General features: G+C 30.9%; 1 protein-coding gene across 2 annotated transcripts in view; it reads right to left on the bottom strand.

The window, feature by feature from the left end:
- LOC139515970 (uncharacterized) overlaps positions 1–19,760 on the bottom strand; it is a 104,137-nt gene that overhangs the window by 27,689 nt on the left and 56,688 nt on the right. For both annotated transcript variants that reach the window (XM_071305761.1, XM_071305764.1), the window contains 4 exons: positions 19,312–19,647; positions 18,636–18,801; positions 17,405–17,589; positions 16,865–17,115 (listed from right to left, as the gene is read on the bottom strand). In XM_071305761.1, the coding sequence (XP_071161862.1) occupies positions 16,865–17,115; positions 17,405–17,589; positions 18,636–18,801; positions 19,312–19,647 (938 nt within the window). The remainder of the gene's footprint in view (positions 1–16,864; positions 17,116–17,404; positions 17,590–18,635; positions 18,802–19,311; positions 19,648–19,760) is intronic.

The raw sequence follows: 19,760 nt of genomic DNA, 5'->3' as shown, positions 1-19,760 counted from the left end.
AAACATCAATTAATCAATCAAATGACATATTTTGGGTATACTGGAGTCATATTGACTTTATCATTAACCTTTCTTACTTCTTTGTTGATACATCTCGAGATTATCAAAAGACTATATGGTCTCAATTCTTCAACTGATCAATGAAATCGGATGGACATTTTATTGTTTTGGTACATAAAAAGCTTATAAAAACTTCTACAACCGCTTGCAAAATATAGAGGCACAAGGTGTTTAGAAAAACCAATAAAAGCACGGAAATTATATGTTTGAGAAAAGAGTTCTACCTGATTATTGAAAAGAGAATTATATTTTAGATAGCTAGACCAACAGTACTCTCTGGTATTTATTATTGACATGAAATTGATGGTTTGCCTCAAGAAAGGCATATATATATTTCAATTGCGTAATCCCCTGAGGGTTTACGCTGTATATAATGGACGATGTCCGTAGTCTTTCGGAACACCGGATGTTTTTCTGAATACATCTGTTCTCTCTTTGGCCACCTTTTATATACATGCGCAATAGCTTATTAATTGACCTATTGAATAAGCATGAGCATCTTAAAGTTGCTATAGAGATATGTTACATATAATGCGAAATTTATTATGATGCAAGCTTCATTGATAAGCATTTGAAAACTTCCTTGTACGCAATTACAAGCTGCTAATATTTACCTACATATATGCGTAGTTATTTTGATTAGAGTTCAGCGTTGAAACCAGCTGTGTTTAGATATAAGATAAAATTTCATGTAAACAATGCTATTTATATTCGAAACGAGATTAGTTAAAACTAAAATCTATAGAAGAAGTATCACTAGCTATATATAGCATTTCATTTGATGTTCTGAGTCAAGGGAAGATGTTCATGATGTACAAAGCAGGTTAATTTTTTTTTTTTCATACTGAAATTAAAAGGAAGTCTTTCTTGCACTTCATTAAAATATTGTATCACGTGTATAATCTGATATATACGTCCTTGAATAATTGTAAAAAAATAAATTCGTTTATTTAAAATAACGTTTAAATTAATTATGAAAGTACATTTCCATTTTTATTTTCATTAAAATTGCAAAATGATTCAAATACACTTATATTTTCTATTGCAACATTATTTCCTTTTATTAAAACATGGAGGTCATATAACCTTTTTGATTAAAATAACTTGACAAATCAGATTGTTATAGCTACATCTGGATCCTTTACGTTATTAAAATGTGAATAAGTAGATATTAAATATGAAAAAACCTAAAACTGAAATCAAGTTCGTCAATATTAAAATAAATGATTATTATATAATATTTCTATAAGACGTTCAGATAATGAAATTTCGGTTTTATATACATGTATTTAATCGAAAATGTAAAATAGTGCAAGGAGATTTTGAGAGACGACAAGATAATTGATATTTAGGTTTTATGTATGTAAAAAAGTTTTAAGGAAATTTTGAAGTTTGTTTTATTTATGTGATTTTCATAATTTTGACCGCAAGTAGCAGAGATTTGTGTGACCATTGTGATAATGTACCGATGTAAACGCGTTACATGATATTGTATGACATATATAATTGAGAAATTAGTTTCTTTAGTATCGACTAATTTGAGTTTAAAAAAATAATATTGGAAATCAATGATTTTTTTCATTCAAAACTGCTTCAAAATAAAAATCCGAAGATTTAGCATGAATGTCAATAACACAACTCCCTTTCAAGACAAAATGTGGTGCAATTAAGCCAATTTGAAATTTTACAGGTTACATTTTTTTCTTTCAATACAAGCCGTCTCAGTGTTCTGTAGGGTACACAGTGCCCCTAAATGACTAGTATAAAACGATCAAGCACGAGAGAAAAAGGTTGGTCAATATAAGAAACCTATATATATATATATATATATATATATATACAACTCGTCTAAACATCAACCCAACACTGTTAGATCTGTAAATTTGCTTTCGCAAATTTTTGATTCTTCCCTCGCCGGGATTCGAACCCATGCTACTGTGATATCGTGACACCGAATCGCCTGCACTGCAGCCGTCCCGCTAGACCACACGACCACCTGGGCTCTCAAAATAAAAGAGCTTTCAGTGGCCATACGTTACCTTTCCACGTCAGTTTTAATCTAGCGGCGTACTACAGTACATGATATATAAGGCATGAAATAAGATAAGATAAGATAAGAAAACTTTATTTTGATTCGGCATGAGTACAAATAAGCAACACAAGCTCTAAGGAGCTTTTGACCGAATATAAACACATATAAATAACATAAAAACAGTGCATTTTGACATATAAAACAACCTGTAATACAAAGTTGAATCTCACATACATAGCATGCAATAAAAATAATCAACAAATTTAGAATGAAGTAAAAACATGCTTGACCAGAGCAACCAAAAGCAGCATAAATAATAAAACAGTTTAAGAATTATCTGCAAGCAGAACAGTGACATTCCAAACCGTTCCAGGACTGAACAAGACTTTTAAAATGTGAAAAACTGTTTTCAGTCCTGAAATGGTTTGGAAGACTGTTCCATAAAGTAGCAGCAGCAAATTTGAACGATTTTTTTACCGTAACGGGTTGACTTTACCTGTGGAATTTCAAGAATATTTACATACCTGAAAGAATATTTAGATTTTTTGACATTCACCAAATTTTGTAAGCACACAGGAGCGATGTTGTTTATAATTTTAAAAGTTTCTAGAGCCATTGTTCTTATCCGTCTGATCTGCAAGGAAGGCACCTTAGCTTTAAGTAAGAGGTCCTCGTAGGAGCTGGTAAAATCCTCATAAACAAAACGGAGTGCTCTTTCCTGCACCTTTTCTAGTTTTTTGGAATTTTTCTCAGTGCAAAAATGCCATGCCAAAGGGCAAAAATTAAAATTACTAAGAATAAAAGTATGAAATATATATGAAAAGTATGAAGATGTTGTTGTTACAGATCAGCTGAATTATCTATAGTAAAGGATCCTACAAATTAATGTAAGATACAGTCACAGAAAATAATTATATTCATAAGTACGTCTGAGTCAGTGACAACCCTACAACAGATGTATCCATCGGATCGCCATCAATGATGGTGATACATGGCTGTGTACATAATGTATATACAACTCGTCTAAACATCAACCCAACAATGTTAGATCTGTAAATTATATATATATACAAGGCAACTTCAGTTCATTTCAATATTTAAATTATTCTAATGGATTTGTCAAATGTCCGAGGGAATATCTTTTTTTTTAATGTGGTAGGAATACCAAAGAGACAACTCTCCAACAAGACGCAGTGTAGTCAAAGTAAGCAATTATAGGTTATAATACAGCATTCAACACAAACAGCATATTGTTATAAAACAATTCAAACAGGAAAAAACAAATCTAATTTAACTTCAAACCAAATATGAACTGCATCAAAAAAAAAAAAAGACCACCACTGAACAACATGCTTCTGGTTTGGGACATGAGCTTATGAATGTACCTGGTTTAAACGAATTTACATACATATCATAAGACAGTAGTGCAACTTTACCATGTAAAAGACACCCTCTGAAAGTTAAATAAAGAACGTGTACAGATAAAAAAAAAAGGTCCGGAACACCTAACAACAGTTCATAAATGTGGCCTTTAACAAACTAATGTTTAGGAGATGGGTATTCAGTGAAAATTTTAGGTTTCACTATGTTAGTTTTTTTGTTTTGTTTTCAATTTAGTTTGTTTATTTATAAGTACAAGGTGTAAGCTGTTTTGTCTAGGCTATACATAGCGTTCTTACATTTCTTCAAATTTGCATTTGAACTTTAATCTCAAAACTATAAACGATTATCTAAAAAAAAAACAAGTATCTAATATTTAATACAAACAAGCATTTTGGTTTACGATTGGATTTCTTTTTTTTTTTAAAGATAGCAACTAGTTGTATTCGTTAGATTCAATTTCATCGGAATATTTCGATTTATAATTTCATCATATCTAACATTATCTTTTTCATATCTAAAATAAATAGAAGTTTGTATACTTTACTAAGGACAGAGGAATTCACACTTGATTAGATATTTTACGAAATAACAAGTGTGGACACAGATGAGTGTGGATAGTATGTTTGGCTGTTTGACAGTGTTTTATGAAAATGTAGTTCTATGATTTTCCTATATGTGTTATTAACTATGTTGCACGATGACAACCAACCTGAGCATTAGGAGTGTTGATTATTTTATAGTTAGTTTAGTTTTTATGTTCAAGACGGGCATGGAAGAGACACTAATTGCATTAGTTACCAAATGATTATGATAGAATATGTTCCACATCTTTGATTTTGGATACATTTTATAGCTAGGAGAGCAACACATAATAGGTTAAATTTTTCGTGATTTTTGTTTAATTGGGAGATGATATCTGAGAACATGATATAAGGAGCCTGTAATTCAGTGGTTGTCGTTTGTTTATGTGTTACATATTCGTATTTTCTTTATTTTTTGTACATAAATAAGCCTGTTATTTTTCTCCTTTGAATTGTTTTACATTGTCATTTCGAGACCTTTTATAGCTGACTATGCTGCATTAGCTTTGCTCATTGTTGAAGGTTGTGCGGTGACCTGTAATTGTTAATTTCTATGTAATTTTGGTCTGTTGTGGAGAATTGTCTCATTGGCAATCATATCACATCTTTTTTTTAATATGTATTTGCTTACTATTTGTATGGTTCTATTTATATATCTTTGTGGTGGCTTGTCAGTATCATTAGTAAAACACTTAAAAAAGTGTAATTGATCCTCAGATTAGAAGACATTTATTGGTTTTTAGTCATGACAATGCCTAACATGATGCTTGGGCCTGATGAGCTAGAAAGTAAGCTTCTGTGCTGTTTTCTATCAATTCTTTGATAATATCTCCTTCAAAGCTGGTGAAAGCAAAACAAATTTGGTCAATGAACAAATAATGTTTGGTTCAAACAAAAAATAAAATGCTTTTATCTCCCTGTTACTTACATTGTACATAGAAATGATAATACTTTGAGACATCCTTGTACATGAGAGTTGACTGTAAAATCTTTATTTCACAAAGAATGAATTGCATAACAATGAACCGAGCTCAAAGCAAAGCACTATAATAATACACTTAGACAGAGAGACCAATCCAGTGATATACTCTTTACTACAGGTCCTTCATGAACATCCATCAACCAGAACAATATCTCAATAACATGCCGTACTACATGGTTGGATCAGAAGTCCTGAAAAAGACATGATTTTTTTTTATCGTATTTAAAGTATATATGCATAGGTTAAAACTTTCACAAATTGGTGGTATAATCATTCAGTGTCTGGCAACTATCAATCGCTTCATGCACAAATTGATATAGGTTGAGCATAAGTGCCCCTCTGTTGGAAATAAAAACATACCTCCACCTAATTTTAGTCAACTAATGAAGAAATATTCAAAACTTTAAAATGTTATCTAAGACTTGTCAGTGTCTATATATAGCTATTCACCATCGCCACTGAATCAGACATGTAAGACTAAAATTAAAGTACATATATAAGACTAAAACTGACATTCGGTCTTTAACTTCATTCCCCAAAGTCGTGTTCAAATCTGATTCATGATAAAATAAAAATTACAACCAATGAAATCAAAGGCAAATTAGCCCCCCCTCCCCCACCTTGTCTGGAAAAATATGGTAGATTATTTAGAGAACCACTGGAGCATGACCGGAGTGGGCCCTCTCTTAGGCAGTCAGTGGGCCCCCACTTATGAAAATTTCTGGATTCGCCACTGGAAATATTCCTCTAATAGACTAGGGTTTAAATCCCAGTTTTCTAATATGGTAGCTAGGCGGAACCTAAAACTAAAAAATTTGAAAAAAATATTTTAAATATTTCAAATGCATGTACATGTGATGATATAAATTCTCCAAATTTCACTGAATTTTCCCTTTTGATGTTTTTCAACTACAGCAAGTTTGATGTTTGATTGTTGTACATGTTATATATCGACATGAGATTTGTTTATATAAATAATACTTGTTTCCCTAAATTCAAATAAAATAGATGTGAGAAATTAAAGGAAACCATATGCAAATATCAAAAAAATTATTTGCATTTGTTCTGTTGATTGATAGTGGTACACATATGAAGAAATGGTGAAATCACTTATATATAGTTCTGATCAAAAGTTTCATGATAAACATGCATGGTAAATAAGTAGTAGGTTGTATTGAAGTTTGCAGCATATTCAACTTTGAACATCTTTTTCAGGTCTACAATCCATATAACAATCTGTATATATTAACGAAATAATGTGAGATAAACTTCTATGAGACAACAACCTAACGAAAAAGAAATCATAAGGTAAACTAGAGGTCAATTTAAAAAAAGGTTTGGACGGGGTTTACAGAACAGGCGGAAACCCAGTTGAAATTGAACAAAAGAATCAAAGCTCTTTGTTAGAGAAGGCGATAAATGCTTACTGTAATGTTTACTATAGTAACAAAAGTATTAAAAGTTAATAGAAACATATAAAACGAAAATTTTCTTCTCAATTACGAAGGGTTTTATTTCAAAAACACCATTTGCACAAGTTTTCAATTTATCTATGACATAGTGATTATCATAACTAGGGTTTATAATCTTTAATCACTGAAAATTTTTAGTCTGCCCTTCCACGAAATATTTAATTAGAATTTTTTTAAATGTTTAAGAATTTTCGAAAATTCAACCTGACAACCGATCAGACAATAGTTTTAAGTTGAATCAATGCAGACAAGATATTAACTGATGCTCATTAGCTAGTACAATGTAGATACATTTGTTTTTTAAAATACAACTGACATATAAGGATCGTAATGGTGCTATGTGGATAAATTTATCGGTTTTGAAGAGAAAAATTGGCAGCGCGTCATCCCTACAATGGCTTCCATTTCTACGATTGTGAAAATGAACTGGCGTAATGGGGAGATAATTTTGACGAAGTAGAATCCTGACTGAGAATAGCGATTAATAGGCCGAATCTACAGAAAAACAGGACCCAACTAATAAAGAATAGAGAAAAATAGGACAAAAACTTAATGAAAAGAGAATATTTCAATAGAGGATAGTGTACATTAATAACAAAGACCAAAGATGAATGACCTAACAAATAAAAAAGATTACAGAAATTAATGACCCCAACTTCCCTTTCAAAAAGAAATCCAGCTCCTCATATTAAGTATGAAATAAAATAAAAATGTCTTTATCCTATTCAATCGTCCCTTATCAAACAGAAATAGTGAATAACAAGAATGTGTCCATAGTACACGGATGCCCCACTCGCACTATCTTTTCTAAGTTAAGTGGACCGTGAAACTGGGGTCAAAACTCTAATTTGGCATTAAAATAAGAAAGATCATATCATAGGAAACATGTGTACTAGGTTTCAAGTAGATTGAACTTCAACTTCATCAAAAACTACCTGAACCAAAAACAAAAATGGGACAGACGGACAAACGGGTGGACGGACGTATATCTTTGTATATCAAAATGATATGCAAGAGTGTACATTGTGAAATGTCTCGCCTGCTTTACAGAACATTGATTTTAAGTTGAAAGTATTCAATTTTAAGTTTTACTACAAGTATCACATACACTTAACATGATCCAAAAAAAGTGGTCAAGGTAAATGAACCCTGCCAGACAGACATAGTTAATCTATTGCATATATTTCAAGAAAAACAGCCCAAAACACAAAAAAAAAAAAAAAACTTGACATTGTGTAATGAACGTGAATATGATGTCAATGTCAAATAACATATGCAAGACTGACATATACATCATACAATATTTCCATACACCAAATATAGTTGACATATTGAATACACAAAAACTAATTTGTAACCACAGAACTATGAAACTGAGGTGAAGGTCAGATTACACCAGCCACTGAGACATAAACACCATACAGATATTCAATACGCCAAATATAGTAGAAAATGGAAAACAACACGTTTAATAATTTCATGCGTCCGAAGCGCTTTTTTGGATTTACCTTCATTAGGAACGCTCGAAACCAAACATTTGAAATCCGAAGATGCATAAGTGTCGAACCTGTTAAAGAGCTATATGACAAAAAAAATACCTAAATTAAATAGCCAAATTAATCTAAAGTCAACTTTGCCTGAGGGAGTTGAAACCTTAGTTTCTAAATAATTTCAAAATGTATATACGGATAATTTAGGAATTTTTAAGAATTTTAGTAGACCCATCATCTATAGTAACCGAAAAATTAACTTGACCACGTAAACTTAAACTTGTTCACTGACCCATGAAATAAGGGCGGGATCAAGTGAAATGTGTTTGCAAGGTACGCACATTCCTAATATAGGCATCCTAATACTCATAACAAGGGAGAAATTACCATTACGTAAAATCTGTCAAGTAGTCGCTAAAGACAGACGGAAACTTTATAACATAAAGCATATATATTTAACGTATAAAGTATCCCGGTCATCTGAAATATTAAGCTTTTAATCTTTTGGGAAGGCGGTGAACGTGCATATGCATTTACTTTTTGTTTGTTTTTTACATATATTAATTCATTCAAATCTACTCAGTATGAGAAATTCGCGGGACGGTCGAATTAGACAGGTTTGTTGCCTGTCAAGTTAAACGCTTGCTAAATTTCTTGTCGTATACTATGTTATGCTCCTTTTACATGACTCAAGAGGGAAACAATAATATCATTTGTTTCATATTAAGAGGTACCTATTTGTACGTGCGCATTTAATGACTATATAATTATCATTTTTCATGAAAAAAAGAGGCTTTTTTAGAAAACAATACGTTTTTTTGCATTTGCAACTATGAAATGCCCTGCTAGTACCCTTTGCCAACACTATAACACAAACCAGCCACACTCAGATACGCGACAACTCGATCCGAACAAAAACCGGATAGGCTATACAAAGGGACGACCCACACCGTCAATAGAGACAACTCATTCCATTTATGCGACCTCAACAACTATTAAAACTGAAACAGCATCGTGTAGTAAACAATAAAAGGTCCCGGCATGACAAAATGTGAAAACAAAAATCATATTGTAGACAGCAATTTACAACAACAACAAAAAACACTGAATGGCAAGCTTCTGACTTCATAGGAGTAACCAAATTTTGAGAGCATTTTTCTATCATTTAAAACAGGTATGGTGATGTAGAAGCAAATCTGTTAGACTATTCAGATCGACATGAACAAAAACAACTACAAGTACTTAAAAAAGAGTACTACTCGGAGTTATTGAAAGCAAGTTTATAATAATAATAAAAGATAGCGTATGATCCCACGAGAGACCAAATAACTTACAAGTTAACAACCATTGACACCTTAAAAAATAAGCAAAGATTTTACAACGTATAAATAAATCACAATTCACCAGTCTAAAATATCGGTTTTGAAATATCAATTTGTACAAATGCAACGGATCTAGAGTAAGATGAATCAACCTTTGGAGCCTAACCGGTCCTCGCCTTTACTTTGGACAGTAAGTGGTGTAACAAAAAAAAAGAAGAACAAAACGCTTTTGTAATATACGCCTGGCTCATCAGATCAACAGCAAACCGACACACACAACTAACAACTTTCTCATATTAAGCATAAATAGTACCAGTCGAAGAGAGTTCACAGTCACTGAACGAAATACTTCATACGTTCAGGTATTTCCCATTCAATTATTTTATGGTAATATTCTTTACGAAGCACTACCCCGAAAGCTAACCAAAACTTTAAACAGACTTATTCGGAAAGGATATAGTTATAATACTGTTGTCAGGTCATTAAGGATTGCCTAATGGGGAGGATTTGTACTTGGTTTTCATATGACGAAGATATCATATTTCAATCTGTTTAAAATTGAGGTATTGACCTCTCTTTTCAGTAACTGCTAGTATATTTAAGTCCTTTTTTCAGTTATGTACAATTGCCATTTTGCTTAGTTTCTTTTGTTACCTATTCTGACATCGGACTCGGCCTACTATTAAACTTAGTTTTAATGTGCGTATTGCTATGTGTTTCTTTATTCTACTTTAGGTAGATGTATAAGGGGAGGGTTGAGATCTCATTTATATGTAGACTATAAACTGTCATTTTCAATTTAGCTCGCTTAAGAAAAATAGTCAATTGATAAAACTTACACAGTCTTACTATGCTGTAATTATAACTCGTTGTAAAACATTGGCAAAACCGGAACACTTTCAACAGAATATTTTCTATTTTCGAAGAAGAGATACACTTAAAAACAGTTGACAACACTAGTAGTACAGTAAACATATATTACATACAGTTGTTTTCGATTTATATGCTTGAATGTTTCTCTGGTATCTTTTGCCCTTCTTTTATTGAGACTTTATCGTATGCTCAATATGAATATCCGTAACATGTAACAAAAACTCGTAATAGAAACGCATTTTAGTGTAAATTTGAATCGTAAGGGTAAACTTTATAGCTTGAAAGTATATAAATAGCTACAAATTTTGAACAAAAAGAATACCCTGGCAATCTTATTATAATAAGATAACAAATTCATATGTTTAAAAAAAAACTTCATAAAAAATATGCTGAAAGAATCACTGTTTATCAATCTTGAAAACCACAAGTTTATGGAATTTGACTGTTCGATATTTTCAATCAATTTTACGTACAGACAAAAGAAAAAAAAAATGTATTTCGTTTTGTAAAACATTCTAATCTCTCTTTGCATTCTTTTTTTTTTGGGCTTTACATGGAAAATTCAATGGGTCTCACTAACAACTATTGTCAAGTTAATAAGTTAAATAAATAATATTCAGCATGGGACGATTATCATTGGGACGAATTCATATTGCTGCATAGTAATTCGTCACATTGGTTTCCTTCCCCAAAACATAAGAATCCCCGTCAACAAAGTTAGCAGACATTAAATGCAATGTTTTCTGCTCACTTTCATCGTATTATATGGGTGTTAATTATTCTATAATTATATATATAGCACTAGTTTGTACAAGGTTGTTCAGATTATATCTTTTAGAATGTTGCCGTTTGTATTTGAAAATCAAAGTCATGCAAGTACAGTAAGGATAATATAAAGATTAGAACTTAAACATGATGCTTTCATTATCAAATCCCTTTTTTCTCAGTTCAAATGTTTTCCAAACCTTCCATTATTATTTATCGTAATGATGTCATCAGTCATTCCGAAAACATGTTTGTATCGTTGCTGTTGTGTTTTTGGTTAATTATCAAATATTTTGTAAACTATCAATCGCGTTTATTAGAGAGACGTTTATCAAATTACTTGAAAAATAAAAATGAATAAGATCATGCTCATGAAGGAAAATCAAGAAGAAGAGACAACACATTATAAGTTAGACATATTTTAAGATATCGATGCTTATTTTAAATCACTAAAAGGAAAAAAAAAATCAGAAATCGTACAGTAACCTATAATTGCTTTTATACTCTTCATTTGAACTCTTATGGATAATTGTCTCGTTATTCAAAGATCAACATCCGTTTTCACCTTGGCTTTATCAGCTTTTCTTTGACTTAAGAGTTTGAATATTAATACTTTTGTGGTATCTCTCCGCCTCTCATTTATATAGCAATATTAGTTTTACTACACTATATACAAATTTTGATAGTTAGAGTAATACACCTTTTCACTCATGTTCGTTGCCACAAAATTGAAGAACCATACTTAACTACTGTCAGGGTGTTGTCATCGGATACACAAATTCTACCAACAGTGGTACATGTAAATCGTTTCGCCAAGTTGTGAATGTATTTAAGAGTATGCATTTACTAAAAGGTCGGTCATCGCCATCATGTTCATATGTTAAATCAAGATACAAGTTGTTTGGGGGCGTTTTATACTTTCAATTCGATGAGATATTTTCTACTCCGTGTTGAAGCCCTCACTTTGACTTTGAGCTGTAGAACAGCAACAAAAGAGCTTTCCTTTGCTAAGTGTTAATTTGTAGTGCATGAACTGATGTTGTTTCATGAATGGTTACCCCATAACTTTTGTTTATCTATCACAAAAAAATCAATCCAGGGCTGATGAGGTTTCTGTCGTTGGACAGTCAAGTTAACACGCGTCGGGGTAAAACATAGTTTTGAGCCCTAAGCATCTCATTTATTTTAACGTCATTAGCTGAATATCAAAAGATACACAGAATTATTAAAATCAGTTAATTCTAAACCAAAGCATGTTAAAAGCATACAATCCATACGTTTTAAATACTATATGACACATATGAGTGAAAAGAAATGTCGGGTATATGTCAATGTACCATCAAACCATAGACAACAACAACAACAAAAAGACATTTTAAGCTGTATATTAAACTTCTGGAAAACATCTAGACGAAGACCAGAAAGTCAGACATATGATATACTACCGTTCATTTTTTGATAGTGCTTTTGTTGCATTTCTCGCTTTGTCATCCTTATTCAACCTTTTAAGTAGTCTAATTTAAATTGCTGCAGTAAACGTTACTTTCTTAATAGCTCATTTATGAGTGAAACAAACAAAATAAATGCTGCTCTTAATTTATTATAATCGAATGTTTATACACAAAAATAAATAAATGAAGAAATAAATAAGAACCAAAAGTTAACAATTAACAAATAATCAACAAAAACAAAACTTAATCTCTTTCGGTAAACGTTCTAAAGTTAACGGCATTTTTCTTGGACTTGCCAAGAAGTGGCCAGAGCGTTGGCATCAGATGTGATCTGTTTGTTAGACATCATCATGTCGTCAAATCTCTCGTTGTCATGGACACCAAGCAGACCACCTGTTCTTCCGTGGAACCAATGGCTGAGTTCAATGTCATATGACGCGGATTTGATATTGTTGACAACACCAAAACCATTTCCATCAACATAAATGTTGTCTCCTACTTGTGAAATTTTTATCTCGTTTGAGGCATATGGAAGCTTGCTCTCTACTCCATCAACACGGACCTGAAAATAATATAACACATACATAATAAGGATTGCGAAGAGAATAATCATACGCTGTTTTTAAGAAAGCAGAAAATATTAAAAAGAAAGAAAATAGTTTAATTAATTTTGTATAAATATTTGTTATCGAACATCAAATCCTAACTTTTACACGGAACGCACTCATCATGAATATGCAATACAATGAATTCAATACATGCAGAAAAAAACATATCGTCTGCGGCAAAGTTTTATAAAATTCATTTATTTTCTCAGATGAAGATTATCAAATGCATCTCTTAAACTTTAATAAACTTAGTAACATAAGATCCGAAGAATGTTTACCTTTCCATTTGGAGCAACTTGAACATTTTGTGTGGATGTCATGACAACCAATTTTTTGATCTGTCGTCCCATGTAATTAAGAATGATACTGAACTTGTCCTTGCCAAAGTCACGTGCAAGGACATAGCTGCATCGTCCATTGAAATCGAATTCTTGTCCATCAAAGGTGGTGAAATGATCTCCCTTGATGTAAGCATGAGCTGAAATATGTTCAATTAATTTGGTATACATTTTTGTAAATGAAGGTGTGGAACATACTTATTTAGTAGTATACGATAATGTGCGCAAACTTATTCTTATTTGTTGCTTTAAGTTAAATGTTGTTATTGTTTTGTTCTGGTGTTGGTTTTGTTTTGTCATGACGTTGTCAGTTAATTATCGACTTATGAATTTAATTGTTCCTATGGTATCTTTCGCCTCTCTTTAGCAGGAAATTCCCATAATTATTTTTCTATCATAAATTTGAACTTTATAATAGAATAGAATTGAATATGATACAACTGCAATGATCGCTGCGTCAAATTGACTAAAATGATCATCTGAATAAAGAATGCAATATACACGAAAAATAAGTTTTCACTGAAAATAAATACCTATGTATGATGTACATAGTATTACAAAAAAAAAATTAAGCATAACAGTTAGTCGTTTAGAACATTGAACTCTAGTGAATTGGAAATACTATAAACAAATGTTTAGTTTAAATTCAAAGAGTACGTTTCTTTATTTTACTCACCACCAAACGATGGAATAACTGCATGGGCCCAAATATCGCCCAAGGATGGGAATGGATTAGATTGTGGAATGTAAGATCTGAGATTCTCAATTGGATTGGCTATCCTTTTTACTTCTGTGAAAGATTTCATTTCAAGTGGAAGATAAATGTCCATTTCAAAGTGACCTTTCTTTGGGTCATATACTGTGACTTTTGTTTTCTTAACATCAGTAATTAAGTCTTTGATATTACTGAATTCGTCTTCAATATCTTTTTTAATAAAATTGACGAATTTGATAAAAACAGATCTGATGTTTTCTTCAATCTCCCAGTATTTATATGCTGATGAAGCCTGAAAAGAACAGAAGAAACATTCAATTAACACTTAGTTTATCGAATTTATATTTCAACACAATATAAGATAACCAACTTATAAAAAAATGATAGAATTCAACAAAAAATAGGTTTCATTTGAATTTTAATTAAATTTTTCTTTGCTGATACAATTTTGAGCATTTTGATGATATAGTTTGAAGATGTCTACAAGTTAAAGATGGATTTCCAATGTATAACTTACAATATTATATACTGGGGGTCGGGAGTATATTTCAAATGTATAACTCACCATATGATATACTGGGGTTGGAAGTGTCTTTATTAGCCCAGTATTGATTGATTCTCTTGCATTGTAGATAACTGTGTTGTATCTGTCAGACATTTGTTTCATTGGAATTGTTGGTAATCTTGAACGAACTGATTCCAAAATTTTATTGCTTGAAATAGATGCAACTGAATCTGAAAGATAGATAAAAAATAGTTTAAACTTGAAAATACATCAAATCGTAAAAAAAGTAAAATAACAAAAATACCGAACTCCGAGAAAATTTTAAATGGAAAGTCCCTAATTTAAATAGCCAAATAAAAAGCTTTTAAATTGGACTTCAGTATTAATGTTTTCCTTTTACATACTTTTGTACTTTATATTAGGTTTAATTCATCGTTCCTATTTACAGAGTAGTATCTGATATTTATATCCTTAGCATTAATCATTAATGTTGATGTATACCTGTTACTTGTTTACAGAGTAGTATCTGATATTTATATCCTTAGCATTAATCATTAATGTTGATGTATACCTGTTACTTGTTTACAGAGTAGTATCTGATATTTATATCCTTAGCATTAATCATTAATGTTGATGTATACCTGTTACTTGTTTACAGAGTAGTATCTGATATTTATATCCTTAGCATTAATCATTAATGTTGATGTATACCTGTTACTTGTTTACAGAGTAGTATCTGATATTTATATCCTTAGCATTAATCATTAATGTTGATGTATACCTGTTACTTGTTTACAGAGTAGTATCTGATATTTATATCCTTAGCATTAATCATTAATGTTGATGTATACCTGTTACTTGTTTACAGAGTAGTATCTGATATTTATATCCTTAGCATTAATCATTAATGTTGATGTATACCTGTTACTTGTTTACAGAGTAGTATCTGATATTTATATCCTTAGCATTAATCATTAATGTTGATGTATACCTGTTACTTGTTTACAGAGTAGTATCTGATATTTATATCCTTAGCATTAATCATTAATGTTGATGTATACCTGTTACTTGTTTTCCATATTTGGTATATACTCCTTCAATGGTGTTTGACAGCTGTGTTGTCTGTGACTGTGTAAAATCTAAAACTTCAGAGTAGTACTGTAATGACATGTCTTCCATCAACTGTAATGTAAATAAAATATTAATGTGTTATTCTTCTTAAAGAAGAAAAAATATTATAAAGTTTGTTAATGCAATTCATGGTTGCTATTGTAGTGAAATGTTACAATTCGTAGTTATTCTAGTGAAATATTCCAATTCAAAGTTGTTTAGTTGTTATTGAAATAAACTGTTACAATTTATAGTTGTTATTGTAGTGAAATGTTACAATTCATTATTGTTATTGTAGTAAAATGTTACAATTCATAGTTGTTATTGTTGTAAAATATTACAATTTGTAGTTATTCTAGTGAGATATTCCAAATCAAAGTTGTTGATTTGTTATTGTAATAAACTGTTACAACTCATATTTGAATTGTTATTGAGGTAAATTGTTACACTTCATAGTTGTTATTGTAGTAAAATGTTACAATTCATAGTTGTTATTGTAGTAAAATGTTACAATTCATAGTTGTTATTGTAGTGAAATGTTACAATTCATAGTTGTTATTGTAGAAAAATGTTACAATTCATAGTTGTTATTGTTGTAAAATGTGACAATTCATAGTTGTTATTGTAGTAAAATGTGACAATTCATAGTTGTTATTGTTGTTAAATGTTTAAGACAAGGAATAGCAGTCATAGACGAATAGAAACGCTATAAAACAATATGAGTGGAAAACCTAAAACAAAATCACAGAAATAAATATACCTTTACTAATTCAGTAATTTCAGCAAGATACAAATTATATAGTGTCCAGTCCATATCTTTTGTTAGACTGTTGATTTCATACTTAAGTGATTTCATCTGATGTCTAAAATAATAAAGGAAATTGTCAGAATTATAGTCAAACATTTTCATAGAAATTAAAAGTGTTTAATTTCTTAAGCTCGTTTGGATATTTCACCATTTGTTGACACTCCTTCTATTAGTTTTTAGACTTTCCTACAAGTTTTACACATAACTGTTTAAGATTTAACTTTCGGTATTACTGTGAATATTTTTTACTTAGTGTTATAGTAACATCATTATTTTGTATTATATTTAAAGAAATAACAAAATTTTGAATTCCAATAATAGTGAAAATTAACAATACAAACTTAAAGATAATGATTCGGTTTTAACTACCTGATAACAGTTTGGGTTGTTTGGAAATGTCCTACGATATCATTTAAGTAGTAATCATTATTGCGTCTCATTTTTTGAAGTTCGGTAACTCTAGCTGACATAAAATTGATGTATGGTTTCATGTCTTCTTTGATAGCAGATATGATCAATCTGTGTTTTGATTGGACCTCCTGTTCTACAGCAATCCATGATGTTTGAAGTGCTTTGTTGATGCCATTGCCATATTTATGAATCTTGTTCAAACCAACAGACTACAAAAGAAGACATTATGATTAGCTTAAACAACGGACATATAATTTAAAAGAAAAATAATGCAAAAACCAAAAGATTTTTTTAAATTCAATTTGTTTCAAATATAATTTTTATTCATAATTGTAATATTAATGAAGTTGTTATTTTGTTTGATTTGTTTATCTTATTATTTTCATCTTAACAAGTTACTGATGTAAAAAAGATAAATGTTTTGCTTAATTTGTAATTAAGTAATTTTATGTTTAACACCGATGAATGTTTTCCCATAACTTTTAATGTACAACAAACCTTGACGGTTTTTAAAAGATCTGGGTTCCAATGTACACGTGTATGGAGTATCTTGGAAGTCTTCAGTTTCAGGTTAATGAGTGTATCGGAAACTCTCTTACTGTCCACATCTCTGAAAACTTCGGCTGTGATTCCACTTTCGTCTGACATTTTAGCATTCACATGAAGAATGTTTTGTGGATTGTCTGAAACAATATCAAGATAAAATCTTAAAATGCTGTACACGTTAATGTTTTTTTGTTACTTCGATATTTAAAAAGTATACCTTTCTTATTTTGTCCTCAATCTGAATCCTACATATTTTTATCATGAACTATTTCTATATTGAGTACACAGATCATTATCTTTAATCGTCGTATAAAAGTCTGAGATTTGCAAATGTAGTGGACCGAATAAATAGAACAGACAACGTGCTTTGTAATAACTGTCTTCGAAAAAACCTTTATCCAAGTTTGTGTAATAAAAACATAGAGGGCTTTTCTGTTTAGACAAAAATAGTTAACCATAAAAATAGTAGGCAATATCATCGAAGTGCAACTTTGCCTGAGGCAGAAGCAACTTTCACTCAAAGACATATTTTGTCTGAGAAAGTTGCAACATTTGCTTTGAAAAAGTACTTTGCTTATAGGTTGCATTTCTGTAAATATTGACAATGCAATTTCCCATAGGAACTCCTTTTACGGCTAAAACTGTACCACTTTTACTATGAAGTTTTGAAAAAAATCTTATCCTAGAATTGAAAGTTCATATGCACCACAATTCTTTTCAAAGGTCAAAATATAGGGCTGTGCGGCATATTTTCAACGTTTATATGCCCTGAACTTCTCAGAGTTTAAACTTACACTAATTTTCTTAACTACCCCTAATTCGAATGAAAGGTTACCACAGATTTCAATGTAAACAATATGCACGTGTTTATTTACTGGTAACATTCCCAAGTTCTGTCTCTGCGATATGGAACACAGAGAGCATAACTGGGAACCAGTATGTAAACAAAATGAATTTTCTATGAATATTCAATTACTCCCTAAAAGAGGCGTGTTTTGAGAAACAGCTGTATTTACAAAGTGCAACCTATAGAAGCTGCAAACTTTACTATTAAAACATACTTTGCCTAAAACGAGAAGAAATCTTTGTAACTAAAAACATACTTAGTTGAAACATTAGTTGATAGAAAATTTACAATTTAGTTTAAATATTAATAATGATTTGGTCAGCTTTTGATTCTTACCAATATCATAGTTCATGTTGGCATCAATACTGGCATCTGATGGATCAAAGACAATATCTGCACTGACTGGTTTGGCAGTATCATACAGGTTCTTAATTGACACTTTGTATGGAGCTGTAGTTTGCACATTTCCTTGGATATTGATTGATTTAATAGGCGTGGTCAGCTGTAAATGAACATATATGTTTTTTTTTAAATACATGTATATATTATGATAAAACATATATTTTCTATATTATTACTTTTGCATACACATTTCAAATTTTTCTCTGAATAAAACATAGGGTTTTGACAGAATTTTTAGCTACTTCTTTTATTATTTAAAGTATTTTGTTATATTTATTCTCTAAGATTGTAATCTTTCATTGACATTAAAATGTTTTCTCTATTTATAATTCTTCGAGTTCCGCCCTTTTGTTGACCTCTTTCTAAATTAAAGTAATTCTCTATCTCTGCTTCTACATAGTACAAGCTACTACTGATTATTCGGGTGTTATATATATAGCATTATAAATAACGCTTTTTTGTTTATGATTCATATATTTAATGCGTTTCCCTCTGTTTTAGTTTGTTATCCCGATTTTGTTTTTTGTCCATGGATTTATGAGTTTTGAACAGCGGTATACTACTGTTGCCTTTATTCATCCCTTAACATGGCAGTAAAATAATAACTTACATCCATCTTGATGCTCTTCTTTAAGCTATCGATTTCTCCCATTATTCCAAAGTTCTTTGCCATTTTGTTTGCTGTTTGGTATTTAACATCGACAGAAGCCATCTTTTTGTAAACTGATGATTCTAGGAGTGAAGTTACCTCAACGTCAACAGTAGTATACGGATGTTTGATTTCTAGGTTAAAGCTGTAGTTGGTGTCAGTACCGGATGAAAGATCTTCCAGTCGTGAGGAAAGGATGAGTGTCTTCCTTGAATCTTTGGAATACTGGAATGCAGTTTTACCATCAAACAGAACAGATACCTTGTTGAATTTCACGTTGGAATCAAGCTTAACATCCTATTTATAAAAAGTAAATGAATATCGGTTAATGTTGAAAAAATATGAGACTTATCCATACAGTATATATTTAATAGAATAGGTTGGGTTTTTTTTTGGAATAACCAGAATAA

Source organism: Mytilus edulis, chromosome 3 (genome assembly GCF_963676685.1).
Source record: "Mytilus edulis chromosome 3, xbMytEdul2.2, whole genome shotgun sequence".
Classification (NCBI taxonomy): Eukaryota; Metazoa; Mollusca; class Bivalvia; order Mytilida; family Mytilidae; genus Mytilus; species Mytilus edulis.
The sequence above is the reverse complement of the archived record's forward strand: the minus strand, read 5'-3'. Positions and strand labels throughout refer to the sequence as shown.